Here is a 13,616-nt window from a genome sequence, read left to right as displayed (position 1 = left end):
AGATGGAGAAGGCAAAGGCTCAGCAGAATATACCAACCAACCCTAGCAATCCTTCTCCAGGTACCACTTCCCATCCCAGAAAGTTCCCGACCTACAAGGCAGGCGATGATACTGAGGCCTTCTTAGAAAACTTTGAAAGGGCCTGCCTTGGGTACAGCATCTCTACAGACCAATACATGGTAGAGCTGAGGCCCCAGCTCAGCGGACCCTTAGCTGAGGTGGTGGCTGAAATGCCTAAGGACCACATGAACGAGTATGAACTCTTTAAAACCAAGGCGAGAGTCAGAATGGGGCTAACACCCAAGCATTCCTGTCGGCGATTCAGAGCCCTAAGGTGGAAACCAGACATGTCATTTACCCGACATGCCAAACACATTGGAAAACATTGGGATGCCCTGGATATCAGGAGCAAGTGTTGAATCTCCAGTAAATTTGCCCTTCCTAATGCAAATGGAGCAGTTCTAAGAGGGTGTTCCTGAGGAAATAGAAAGATACATCCTAGATGGGAAGCCCAAAATTGTAATTGAGGCAGGGGAGGTTGGAGCCAAATGGGTGGAGGTGGCAGAAAAGAAAAAAAACTGGTCACAGTTAGAGTGGATACCAGAAGGGACAACCCCAGACCACACCCTATTATTGGGAGCCACCCAAGGCCCCACCTACCCCCCAAGGAACCCTCCAGACACCTTATCGTCCCGCCACACCATTCTCTAGCAACCCACCTCGCCCCAGTGACCCGTCAGCTGGACGATGTTTTAAATGTAACAAGCCGGGGCATATAAAGGCCAACTGCCCCAAGAACCCCAACAGATTACAGTTCATTGCACTGGAATCACCCCAGAGGTCCTCAGGCCCAGATACTCCCAGATACCCTTGGAGCGGAGGGAAACTGTGAGTGTGGGCGGGAAGAAGGTCACCGCGTGGAGGGACACCAGAGCACAAGTGTCAGCTATCCATGCTTCCTTAATGGACCCCAATTTAATCAACCCAGAGATCCAAGTGACGATTCATCCCTTCAAGTCCAACTCTTTCAATTTGCTGACAACCAAGTTGCCTGTCCAGTGCCAGGGCTGGTCAGGAATGTGGACTTTTGCAGTCTATGATGATTATCCCATCCCCATGCTGTTGGGGGAAGACTTGGCCAATCATGTGAAGTCAGCCAAGAGGGTGGGAATGGTCACCCACAGCCAGACTAAACCAGCTGTCACGCCTAGAGTTGTTCTGGAAACTTCTACCAGGACCCGGTCAGAGTTGATGGACCCGGACCCCAGGCCAATGTCTGCAACAGCAGTAGTGGATCCAGTCCCAGAGACCCAGACAGAGCCAGTCCCAGAACCGGAACCAGCGGAACAACCAGCACCAGACCCATTGCCAGCCCTGAATCCACTGCTTGCAACCCCAACACCAGAGGGCCCCACCGAACCTGAACCGGCAGCAGCCCATAACCCTACACAAGAGGCTCAGCTGGAGCCTGAACCCCAACCTAGTGCCCCAGCAGAGAGTGGTTCACAGTCAACGGAAACAGCCCCATCCCCTACATCGCTTCCAGAGGGACCAAGCCTAGGTCCACAATCCAATCAGGAACTGATGTCTCCAGCATCAAGGGAACAGTTCCAGACTGAACAGGAAGCCGATGAAAGCCTCCAGAGAGCTTGGACGGCGGCACGGAGCAACCCACAGCCTCTCAGCTCTTCTAATTGATCCAGGTTTGTTGTAGAAAGAGGACTTTTATACAAGGAAACTCTTTCTGGTGGACACCAGGAAGACTGGCATCCTCAGAGACAGTTGGTAGTTCCAACTAAGTACCGGGCCAAGCTCTTGAGCTTAGCCCACGATCATCCTAATGGCCATGCTGAGGTGAACAGGACCAAAGACCGTTTGGGGGGGTCATTCCACTGCGAGGGAATGGGCAAGGATGTTTCTACCTATGTCCGGTCTTGTGAAGTATGCCAAAGAGTGGGAAAACCCCAAGACCAGGTCAAAGCCCCTCTCCAGCCACTCCCCATCATTGAAGTTCCATTTCAGCGAGTAGCTGTGGATATTCTGGGTCCTTTTCCGAAAAAGACACCCAGAGGAAAGCAGTATGTACTGACCTTCATGGATTTTGCCACCCGATGGCCGGAAACAGTAGCTCTAAGCAACACCAGGGCTAAAAGTGTGTGCCAGGCACAAGCAGACATTTTTGCCAGGGTAGGTTGGCCCTCCGACATCCTCACAGATGCAGGGACTAATTTCCTGGCAGGAACTATGGAAAACCTTTGGGAAGCTCATGGGGTAAATCACTTGGTTGCCACTCCTTACCACCATCAAACAAATGGCATGGTGGAGAAGTTTAATGGAACTTTGGGGGCCATGATACGTGAATTCGTAAATGAGCACTCCAATGATTGGGACCTAGTATTGCAGCAGTTGCTCTTTGCCTACAGAGCTGTACCACATCCCAGTTTAGGGTTTTCCCCATTTGAACTTGCATATGGCCGCGAGGTTAAGGGGCCATTGCAGTTGGTGAAGCAGCAATGGGAGGGATTTACACCGTCTCCAGGAACTAACATTCTGGACTTTGTAACCAACCTACAAAACACCCTCCGAACCTCTTTAGCCCTTGCTAAAGACAACTTACAGGATGCTCAAAAAGAGCAAAAAGCCTGATATGATAAACATGCCAGAGAGCGTTCCTTCAAAGTAGGAGACCAGGTCATGGTCTTAAAGGCGCTCCAGGCCCATAAAATGGAAGCATCGTGGGAAGGGCCATTCACGGTCCAGGAGCACCTGGGAGCTGTTAATTATCTCATAGCATTCCCCACCTCCAGCCGAAAGCCTAAGGTGTACCCTATTAGTTCTCTAAAGCCCTTTTATTCCAGAGAATTAAAGGTTTGTCAGTTTACAGCCCAGGGAGGAGACGATGCTGAGTGGCCCGAAGGTGTCTACTACGAAGGGAAATGTGCTGGTGGTGTGGAAGAGGTGAACCTCTCCATGACCCTTGGGCGTATGCAGCGACAGCAGATCCAGGAGCTGAGCACTAGCTACGCGCTGACGTTCTCAGCCACCCCAGGACTGACTGAACGGGCATACCACTCCATTGACACAGGTAATGCTCGCCCAATTAAAGCCCAACCTTACTGGGTGTCTCCTCAAGCTAAAACTGCTATAGACCGGGAGATCCAGGATATGTTACAGATGGGTGTAATCCGCCCCTCCCACAGTGCATGGATATCTCCAGTGGTTCTAGTTCCCAAACCAGATGGGGAAATACGTTTTTGCGTGGACTACCGTAAGCTAAATGCTGTAACTCGCCCAGACAACTATCCAATGCCACGCACAGATGAACTATTAGAGAAACTGGGATGGGCCCAGTTCATCTCTACCTTGGACTTAACCAAGGGGTACTGGCAGGTACCGCTGGATGAATCCGCCAAGGAAAGGTCAGCCCTCATCACCCATGTAGGGCTGTATGAATTTAATGTACTCCCTTTAGGGTTGTGAAATGCACCCGCCACCTTCCAAAGACTTGTAGATGGTCTCCTAGCTGGACTGGGAGAATATGCAGCTGCCTACGTTGACGATGTGGCCATATTTTTGGATTCCTGGGCAGACCACCTGGAACATCTATGAAAAGTCTTCGAGCGCATAAGGGAGGCAGGACTAACTGTTAAGGCTAAGAAGTGTCAAATAGGCCTAAACAGAGTGACTTACCTTGGACACCAGGTGGGTCAAGGAACTATCAACCCCCTACAGGCCAAAGTGGATGCTATCCAAAAGTGGACTGTCCCAAAGTCAAAGAAACAGGTTCAATCCTTCTTAGGCTTGGCCAGTTATTACAGACGACTTGTACCGCAATACAGCCAAATTGCCGCCCCACTGACCTAACCAAAAAGAAACAGCCAAATGCCGTTCAGTGGACTGAAAAGTGTCATAAGGCCTTTAACCAGCTTAAAGTGACACCCATGTCTGACCCTATGCTAAGGGCCCCAGACTTTGACAAACTGTTCCTAGTAACCACCGATGGATCTCCCCATCCATCCATCCCCCATCTACCCTTCTTGCCAGCCATCCAACCATTCCCCCCATCTACCCTTCTCACCATCCATCCATCCACCCATCCCGCATCCACCCTTCTCCCCAGGTGTCCATTCATCTGCCCATCTACCCTTCTCCCCACATATCCATACATCAATCAACCCATCCATCCACCCATCCCCTCTTTATCTCTAGGTCTACCCATCACACCTGATCCCTCTGTGACATTCCCCTCTGGTGTTGTCTGGACGAGTGATCTGCTAGGTCACTCCAATCCTTGACTTTGGGAGCCACCCCTGCCCTGCTCTGCTGTGAGACCCCCACTCCCGGGCTGTTCACACACAGCCTCTGGCATGTAAGCTGCTCCCAGCTACTTGCAAGTGAATGACACTAGCCAATATCTACGGTCCCAAACACAACCCTGGGAACCTCCATCTTGCAGTGTCCAGTTACACCCGCTGGACACTGCAAAATTATATGAGTTCGTCAATTTAACAAAGAAATTGCTATGTACCAGGCTTGTTCTCCCAAGGGGAGCCTCTGTCACTGTTCAAACCAAACTTCAGGTAGAATAAACAAACAAATTTATTAACTATAAATATAGATTTTAAGTTATTATAAGTCAAAGCACAACCAGTCAGATTTGGTCAAATGAAATAAAAGCAAAATGCATCCTACGCTGATCTGAACACTTTCAGGGCCCTTACAAACTTACCTGTTTCTCACCACAGGCTGGCTGCTCTCCCCTTTGATCAGCGCTTCAATCACTTGGAGGTGGTGTCTGCAGATGGAAGTGAAAGAGACAGAGCAAGGCAAAATGTCTCTCCCTTTTATCATGTCCCTTCTTGCCTCTTGGCTTTGCCCCCCCACCCCGTCAGAGTCAGGTGAGCGTTACCTCATCGCATCCCAAAATGCCCAAAGGAAGGGGGGTGATTCCCTTGAGGGTCTAACAGATTCTTTTGTTGCTGTCTCGGCCAGTGTCCTTCATTCCTGTGAGGCTGGGCTGGGTTTGTCCCACACATGGCCTGATGAGGTGTGAACTGCCCCTCTGCTCTTGGAGAGTTTTTGCCTGGGCTTATTTTAAGCCAGGAGGACACATTTTCAGCCTCATAACTATATACATGAAATTATAACCTGTAACTTCCCTATAACAAATACTATAACATCACTATAACAACCATGCTCAGGGCATCATGAGCCTTCCAAAGATACCCAACATGACAAACTTTGCACTGGATCCCACACAATGGGGTGCTGGGTGTTCTCCCGAGGTACAGAATGCCACACACCCCATCTATCTTTCTCCCCAGCCGTCCATCCATCCATCCCCCTGTCTTCCCTTCTCTCCAGCAGTCCATCAACCCATCCCTTATCTAGCTGTCTCTCCATCCATCCACCTATCCCCCTATCAGCCATTCTCCCCATCTGTCCATCCCGTTATCCACCCTTCTCCCCATCCATCCATCCGCCCATCCCCCCACCTACGCTTCTCCCCAGCTGTCCATCCATCCGTCAGTCTATCTTCTCCCCATCCATTGATCTTCCCATCCCCCATCTACCTTTCTCCCCAGCTGTCCATCCATCCATCCCCCTATTAATCCTTCTCACCATCCTTCCATCCCCCATCTACCCTTCTCCCCATCTGTCCATCCATCCATCCATCCCCCATATACTCTTCTCCTTCTCCGTCTAGCCATCCATCCTCCCATCCCCCCTTCTCCCCATCCATCCATCCGTCACCCTATATACCCTTCCCCTCATCCGTCCATCCACCCATCCCCCTATCTACCCTTCTCCCCAACTGTCCATCCTTCCATCCCCCACTTACCCTTCTCCCCATCCCTCTGTCCATCCACCCCCATCTACCTTCTCCCTATCTGACCATCCATCCATCCCGCCCTCTTTCTCTCCATCCATCCATCCCCACCTACCCATCTCCCAGCTGTCCATCCACCCATCCCCCATCTACCCTTCTCTTCTTCCATCCATCCAACCATCCATCTATCCATCCCCCCAGCCATCCATCCACCCATCCCACCATCTACCCTTCTCCTCATCCGTCCATCCATACATCCACCATCTACCCTTCTCCCAATCCATCCATCCACACATCCCCCGTCTATCCTTCTCCCCATCCATCCCCATCTACCCTTCTCCCCTTTACTCCACCCTTCCGCATGCCGATTGCCTTGAACCAAAGTCTAAATACTTTCCAAGCATGACTGCAGAGGATTATCCTGGGAAGAGACAGCCGTAGTGGTCTGATTGTCCATGCCCATCCCATTGCTGTCATTTTGGACATCAATGGGTGGCCCCACAGGTTGAGGAGCTGGGCACAGGAGATGGAAAAGGGGGATGAATGTCGGGGGGAGGCATCTGAGCTGGGCTTTCCCCTGGGAACGTCTGCACTGGAGAGCTCTGGTTTCCTTCCCCTGGTGGAGGAGCAGCCATGGGCAGAGCAGTGGGAGCGTGAAGCTGACTCCACTGCTTGACCCCACAAGTACATCACTGGCAAGGCAGAGGCCCAGATGTACCCCTGATGGTTCTGCTCCGCAAGTGCCTGGGGGCACCCTGAGATGATGGGCCCCTTGTTTGGCTACAGGATCGTGGAACATGCTATATTTTCTGGACACCGATGTCTTCATCACGGCTCGCGGGGCTGAGCTGGTTCCTGCATAGCCGTCTTGTTTGGGTTTTATCGTTGGCCTCCAGGCCTGATCTAACCCCCCAGCCATACCCCTCAAGGCCACCCGGTTGCATCACCCTCTTCTCACCCATCCATCCAGCCACCCCCACAACCTGCCCACCTACCCCCTGACTTCCCCTCCACCCAAACCATCTTCTCCTTCATCCAGCCACCCCATCAGCCTTCCCATCCATTGACCATTCACCCCCCTGCCTTCCCATCCACCCAGCCTTCTCCTCATGTTCCCAATCACCCACTTATCTAACATGCTTTCCCATTGCTCCCACCATCCTCCGATGCCCTTATCCTGGCAGTAGCTGGTCACTACGCTTGTGGTGTAGCTAAGAATTAGACCCATTGCAGAGGGTCCGAAATTCTTGCTCTGTCTCCCCCCAGGCCTGGATCGCGCCCTGCACTGCTTCTCGGAGCCATGAAATCCCTGATCTCTTGGATCTCTGTCCAGCAAGTCCTCTTGATCTTCCTGTACCTGCTGGGTGTCCTGGGCATAGTCTCCTTCCTACAGCTACAGAGCCAGTTCCCCCAACAGGGGCAGAAGATCGCCTCTCCCAGTGACCCATGGCAGCCCACACCCACGGAGCAGGGTGTGTGGACCGTGAACTCCCTTGGGCGGCTGGGGAACCAGATGGGGGAATACGCCACCCTCTACGCCCTGGCCAAGATGAACGGGCGCCAGGCCTACATCCTCCCGGACATGCACCAACAGCTGGCACTGCTCTTCCGCATCAGCCTGCCCGTGATCTCCAGATTCAGGGCTTGGAGGATCCCGTGGAAGGACTATGAGCTCCACGACTGGATGTCGGAGGAGTACAGGCACATCGAAGGGAAATACGTCCGGCTGACGGGCTACCCCTGCTCCTGGACCTTCTACCACCACCTCCGGCAGGAGATCCTCCAGGAATTCTCCTTCCACGACCACGTCAAGGAGGAGGCCACCCGGTACCTGGCCGGGCTGCGTGGGCAGCGCCGGAATGTGACCTACGTGGGTGTCCACGTCCGGAGGGGGGACTACGTCCGGGTGATGGACGAGCGCTGGAAGGGGGTGGTGGCGGACAAGGCCTACCTGGAGAAGGCCATGGGCTACTTCCGGGCCAAGTACCAGGAGCCGGTCTTTGTGGTCACCAGCAATGGGATGGAGTGGTGCCGGAAGAACATCGACGCCTCGCGGGGAGACGTGTATTTCTCGGGGGACGGGAAGGAGTCCTCGCCGGGGAGGGACTTTGCTCTCTTGGCTCATTGCAACCACACGATCATGACCATCGGGACCTTCGGGATCTGGGCCGGCTACCTGGCTGGGGGGGAGACCATCTACTTGGCCAACTACACCCTCCCCGACTCCCCCTTCCTCCGGGTCTTCAAGCCTGCAGCTGCCTTCCTGCCCGAGTGGATTGGGATCGATGCTGATCTCTCCCCGCTGCGGAGTGGGACGCCTGGCTAAAGGAGCTCATCCAGTGGCCACGGGCTGCAAACAGGATCTACCCTGTCACGGACACACCCACCGGGCGGGCTGTGCTGGGGACATCGGAGGAGATTGGAGCTGGGCTGGTGGGGTTCAGAGCCCATACGGAGGAGCCAATGACCTACATCAGACAACTTCTCACAGGAGTGTCCAGAGTGACGGGGCCATCTCCATCTGCACAGTTGAATGGTTAGAGTGGGGAGACTAGGAGCCAGGACTCCTGGGTTCTCCGCCTGGCTCTGGGAGCGGGGTGTGGTGGGTGAGAGCAGAAGGGGCTGGGAGCCAGGATGCCTGGGTTCTCTCCCCAGCTCTGGGAGGGGAGCGGGGTCTAGTGGTTAGAGCATAGGGGGGCCTGGGAGCCAGGACTCCTGGGTTCTCTCCCCAGCTCTGGGAGGGGAGCGGGGTCTAGTGTTTAGAGCGGGAGGGGGCTGGGAGCCAGGACTCCTGGGTTCTCTCCCCGGCTCTGGTGGGGGGGGGTCTAGTGGTTAGAGCACGGGGTGGGGCTGGGAGCCAGGACTCCTGGGTTCTCTCCCCGGCTCTGGGAGACGAGGGGGGTCTAGTGGTTAGAGCGGGGGGGCCGCAAGCCAGCACTCCTGGCTTTTATCCAGTGCTGGGTTGCAGGGGCCTCTCCCCTGGCAGGCAGGGCTGGCCCCAGGGCGGCGCTAGGGTTGGGGGCAGGAACCTGCAGCTGGTGGGGTGGGGCGCTAACACCTGGGGATTATTTCTCTGCAATGACTCCAGGGCCCTTTGGACTCTGGTTAATCCACCCCACCCCAGCCTGTGAATGAGCCACTTCCTGACATGGGCAAGGCGGGAAGGGGAGGGGGGCAGCACCAAGCTCTTCCTGCTGCCGTGGGGGGGAAGGGCTGGAGAGGAGGCAGCTGGGTCCCATGCTGCTCGGCCGGTGCCCCTCACTCCCGACCCGCAGCCCCCTGCTAGCCCAGCCCTGCCGGTGCCCCTCACTCCCTGCTGACTTGGGTAGCTGGATAAATGCCCTACATCGGTTCACTTGATCCCCTAAGAACGTCCATCCAGAGTGATGGGTGTGACAAAGTGGGACTGTTCTTAATGTTTCCTCTGAATAGTGTGGGGGTGCCTCAGTTTCCCCTATGCAGTTCTTAAGTCTCTAGGGGGTGGGGTAAGGGTGTATGATCATTGCAGAGCCCTAGAGGGCAGGTGTGTGCAGGGGGCTGGACACAGAGAAGGGCCGACAACGTGAGCCCCCGCCAGGTGAGAGCTAAAGGGTTGGAGAACAAAGGAATCCGGTGCCCTCCTGGCCCGGGAAAGGGACAAAGCCCAGAGGAGGGGGTTGGGGGGCTGGAGGGAGTTTCAGTTTGGGGGCTGGCTGGAGACATGGAGTGAAGGGCAGACGGGGTTGTCTGGCTCCCTGCCCCCCGAAATGGACCCGGCTGAGGGGTCCGGTTCTCTGCACCTACAAGCTGTGGTTTAGACCATGTTCCTGTCGTCTAATAAACCTCTGTTTTACTGGCTGGCTGAGAGTCCCGTCTGGCTGCGGAGTCGGGGGGCAGGACCCTCTGGCTTCCCCAGGACCCCGCCTGGGCGGACTCGCTGGGGGAAGCGCACGGAGGGGCAGAGGAGGCTGAATGCTCCGAGGTCAGACCCAGGAAGGTGGAGCCGGGGGAGCTGTGTGTCCTGCAGACAGGCTGCTCCTGGAGAGGAGACTCCCCCAGAGTCCTGCCTGGCTTCATGGGGAGCAGATCCAGAGCATCGCCCGGGGACTCCGTGACAATGGGACCCTCTGGGACTTGGTATCGCTCCCCCCTTCCCCAAAGTTGAGTGATTTGAGGGTGTGGCGCTGGGAGGCAGGACGCCTGGGTTCTCTCCCTGGCTCTGGGAGGTGAGTGGTTCTATGGGTTAGAGCAGGGAGCAGGGAAAGACGCCCCCTAGTGGGGAAAGGCCCTGGCTCCCAGCCCCCGAACCGCAGGGCCCCTGGGGAGCTCCCCCACTCCGGACAGGGGCCAGCAGACAGACAGACAGACAGCCCCCGACACTCAGAGATGCTTTATTGGCAGGGTCAGCTTTCAAAGCCGAGGGGTGACACTGTGGGGTGCCATGGCCTGGGAAGGTAGGGAGGGGAATGGGGAGGCGGGGAGGGGTAGAATCGAGAGTGGGGCTCGGGGGGGGGGCAGTTTTGGGGTCCATCATCTTGTTTCCCTCCCCCCGCATCGGCAATTCTCTGCTTCTGCCGGAGAGAAACAGAAAGACAAAGAGGAAAGTGAAACCACCGAAGAAACAATGTCCCAGCCCCAGCCCCATCCTCCACCTGAGCTCGGGGACCCCAGCCCCACCTCTCCCAGCAGGGGGCGCTGTGGGGCGCAGAGCAGAAGCGCCGGCTGTGCGGCAGAGGGGGTCGCGGCAGTCCCAGCCCCACCTCTCCCAGCAGGGGCGCTGTGGGGCAGGGAGCAGGAAGTGCCGGCTGTGGGGGAGCCCCTGGTGACCCCAGCCCCATCTCTCCCAGCAGGGGCGCTGTGGGGCAGGGAGCAGGAAGTGCCGGCTGTGGGGGAGCCCCTGGCGACCCCAGCCCCATCTCTCCCAGCAGGGGGCGCCGTGGGGCGCAGGGCGGGAGCGCCGGCTCTGGGGGCGGGGTCCTGGCGACCCCAGCCCCTCTCCCAGCAGGGGGCGCCGTGGGGTGCAGGGTCACCTGCTCAGCCCTGCCCAGGCCCCGAGGTCTCGAATTTCTTCTTCCTCCCCTCCATGCCGCTCAGGGCGTCGATGTTTTTGCGCCAGTCGCCCACTTCCCGGTTCTCCTGCGGGGGGGTGGGGGGGAAAGAGGGTCAGTCCTGAGACCCCGGAGTGTGGGGGGGAGGCTTCCCCTGCTCCCCCCCCTAGCCCCCCCCCGCTCACCTTCTCCGCGTCGTCCTTCTCCCCCCCCCCGCTCACCTTCTCCGCGTCGTCCTTCTTGACCTGCTTGAGGTTGGCCCGCAGGTCCATGGACACCTTGTGCTTGGAGCCCAGCAGCGCCTGCATCATGGCGTCGGCCGAGAGCCGGACCCTCCGCAGCGCCGGCCGCTTGAACTTCCCCCGCAGGTCGAAGATCTTCTGGTTCAGATCCTCGATCTGGGGGTCAGAGCGGCAGGGGAGGGGGTCAGGTAACAATGGGGCGGGGGGGGCGCGTGGTGCAGGGAGTGGGCCGGGGGGCTCAGCAGGGACTGCTCAAACCTGGCAGGCAGATGCTGCCAGGTGGCACTAGGGGGCGCCGTGCTGTGGGGAGTGTGAGGTGGGGGCCGGCGTTTAAGGGGGCGGGGCTAAACCCCGGCCCCACGGCGCCATCTAGTGACCTGTTTTGTTATTGCAGCTGGAGGTTCGTTCCGTCTCTGCAGCCCTTTCGTGGGGTGGGCTGGGGGGGTGGGGGGCTCTGGCTGGTTTCTGGAGTCTCTGGGCTGGCATGGGGGTGCAAGGGGAGCCAGGGGGCCCCCACTCTGAGATAGCGCGTTGATGCTCTTGCTGACCCGAACCTGCATGTCATAGCGCTCCTCGTCACACGGTCCACGCGGGCATGCAGCTCCCGGCAGAGATCCTGCGGGGGGAAGGGGAGGCGGGGGGAGAGAAAGGAGGAGAAAAGGGGTCCCCTCTCAGCCCCCCCCGGACCCATCCCCCCACCTCTCCCCGGGCTCATCCACGCCCCCTTGAGACCCAGCCCTCCTCCCCCTGCCTGGGGGTCCGGGGTAGGGGGGTGGTTACCTGCAGCTCAGCCAGGGGCAGGCTGGCCAGGGCGAGCGGGGTGCAGTGCTCAGCCAGGTACCGCTGCTTCTCCCGGCCCCACTCCTCCTCCTCCTGCTCCAGCTCGTGCTTCGCGATCTGCAGCATCAGCGTCTGGGGGGCACGAAGGGAGCTGGGTGACACCCCTCAGTTGGACCCACAGCTTCCCGCCCCGGACCAGACCCACAGGCCCATCGACCCCGGCCTCCCGCCCCTCCCCAGACCAGAGCCACGGGCCCATCTACCCTGGTGTCCTGCCCCCTCCCCAGACTAGACCCACAGACCCATCTACCCCAACCTCCCGCCCCCTCCCTGGACCCTACCTACAGGCCCATCTACCCTGCCTCCTGCACCTTCCCAGACCAGACCCACGGCCCATCTACCCTGGCCTCCTGCACCCTCCCCAGACCAGACCCACGGGCCCATCTACCCTGGCCTCCTGCACCCTCCCCAGACCAGACCCACGGACCCATCTACCCTGGTGTCCTGCCCCTCCCCAGACCAGACCCACGGGCCCATCTACCCTGGTGTCCTGCCCCCTCCCCAGACTAGACCCACAGACCCATCTACCCCGACCTCCCGCCCCCTCCCTGGACCCTACCTACAGGCCCATCTACCCTGGCCTCCTGCACCCTCCCCAGACCAGAGCCATGGGGCCATCTACCCTGGCCTCCTGCCCCCTCTCTAGACCAGATCCACAAGCCCAGATGGGAAGCCTGAGATGTTACCTTGAGCTGTAATTTCCGAGATGCCGTTATCTTGGATTTTCTCTGCATTAGGACAAGCAGGAGAGTTTTCATTAGGTGTATTATGAGACCAGCTCAGGACCCCGTCCCCCCGACCGAGATCAGGGCCCCGTCTGGCCAGGTGCTGCACAGACCCCCCCACGACCGAGAGGGCATCTGGGGCAGAGCCAGGAAGCAGCCCCAGCTCTTCGGGTCCCAGCCCAGAGCCTGTCACGGGGAGCGCGTCGCCCCAGGCCCAGCGCCCACCTTGACATGTGGCTCAGTTGCGTAGGCCCGATAGTTGGCGGAAGATTTGCGCCGGAGGAGTGGACGGAGGACGGCGGTGGGGGCGGGGGAGCCGGCTTGGGGGGCTCCGGTTCTTCAGGCCCCTCCTCGGCTGCCTCTTCCTCCTCCTCTATGACATCCTCCTCTTCCTCCTCCTCCTCGTACTGGGGGGAGGAATTCAGGGCGTCACCCCAGTTTGCACCAAGGTGCCGGGGTGGCCTTGGCGAGCGGGGGAGGGGGACAGGTGTCCAGTCCCCAGAGCAACAATAACTCAAGGCCCCTCCTCCACTTACAGGCAATGACCCCGAAATATTTGGAAAGTGGGCGAGTCATTTAGCCGGGGGGGGGGATACAGTGGGGGTGACACCAGCCAGAGCAACATCCAGGAGATTAAATATAGCGGGGGGCTGGCTGGCTAGGGGTTGTGAATGTGGCATGGGGCCTTTCCCCTCTAGGAGGCGTTGGCTCCCATCCGGCCCCAGGCGGGGACTGGCTGCTCTGGGGGGCGGGGAATGGGGCATGGGGCCTTTCCCCTGTAGGGGGCGCCGGCTCCCATCCAGCCCCAAGGGGGTGGGGAATGGGGCCCAGGGCCTGTCCCCTCTATGGGGCACCAGCTCTGACCCAGGCCTGGGCAGGGGCAGCCTGTGAAAGCGGCTTTGATCTCACAGAACCACCCCCCACCCTATGGTGCCGCCCCAGAGATTCACTC

The 13,616-nt window shown here is 58.1% G+C and overlaps 2 protein-coding genes across 2 annotated transcripts in view; one reads left to right on the top strand and one right to left on the bottom strand.

Moving 5' to 3' along the window:
- Positions 1–4,762: 4,762 nt before the first annotated feature.
- LOC140902230 (galactoside alpha-(1,2)-fucosyltransferase 2) lies at positions 4,763–8,156 on the top strand. Its single transcript, XM_073322096.2, has 2 exons — positions 4,763–4,898; positions 7,097–8,156. The coding sequence occupies exon 2, from the start codon at positions 7,131–7,133 to the stop codon at positions 8,154–8,156; it is 1,026 nt and encodes a 341-aa protein (XP_073178197.1). The 5' UTR covers positions 4,763–4,898; positions 7,097–7,130.
- A 2,047-nt stretch (positions 8,157–10,203) lies between these two features.
- Positions 10,204–13,616, bottom strand: part of TNNI3 (troponin I3, cardiac type) — a 3,767-nt gene continuing 354 nt past the window's right edge. The window contains 9 exon segments of the mRNA XM_078850373.1: positions 10,204–10,380; positions 10,840–10,945; positions 11,079–11,257; positions 11,629–11,679; positions 11,682–11,715; positions 11,880–12,011; positions 12,626–12,667; positions 12,890–12,954; positions 12,957–13,071. Coding sequence (XP_078706499.1) covers positions 10,844–10,945; positions 11,079–11,257; positions 11,629–11,679; positions 11,682–11,715; positions 11,880–12,011; positions 12,626–12,667; positions 12,890–12,954; positions 12,957–13,071 — 720 coding nt within the window. The 3' untranslated portion in view covers positions 10,204–10,380; positions 10,840–10,843.

The sequence above is a fragment of the Lepidochelys kempii genome, chromosome 23 (assembly GCF_965140285.1).
Source record: "Lepidochelys kempii isolate rLepKem1 chromosome 23, rLepKem1.hap1, whole genome shotgun sequence".
Taxonomy (NCBI): domain Eukaryota; kingdom Metazoa; phylum Chordata; order Testudines; family Cheloniidae; genus Lepidochelys; species Lepidochelys kempii.
Note: the sequence above shows the minus strand (reverse complement) of the source record. Positions and strands in the feature narration are given on the sequence as shown.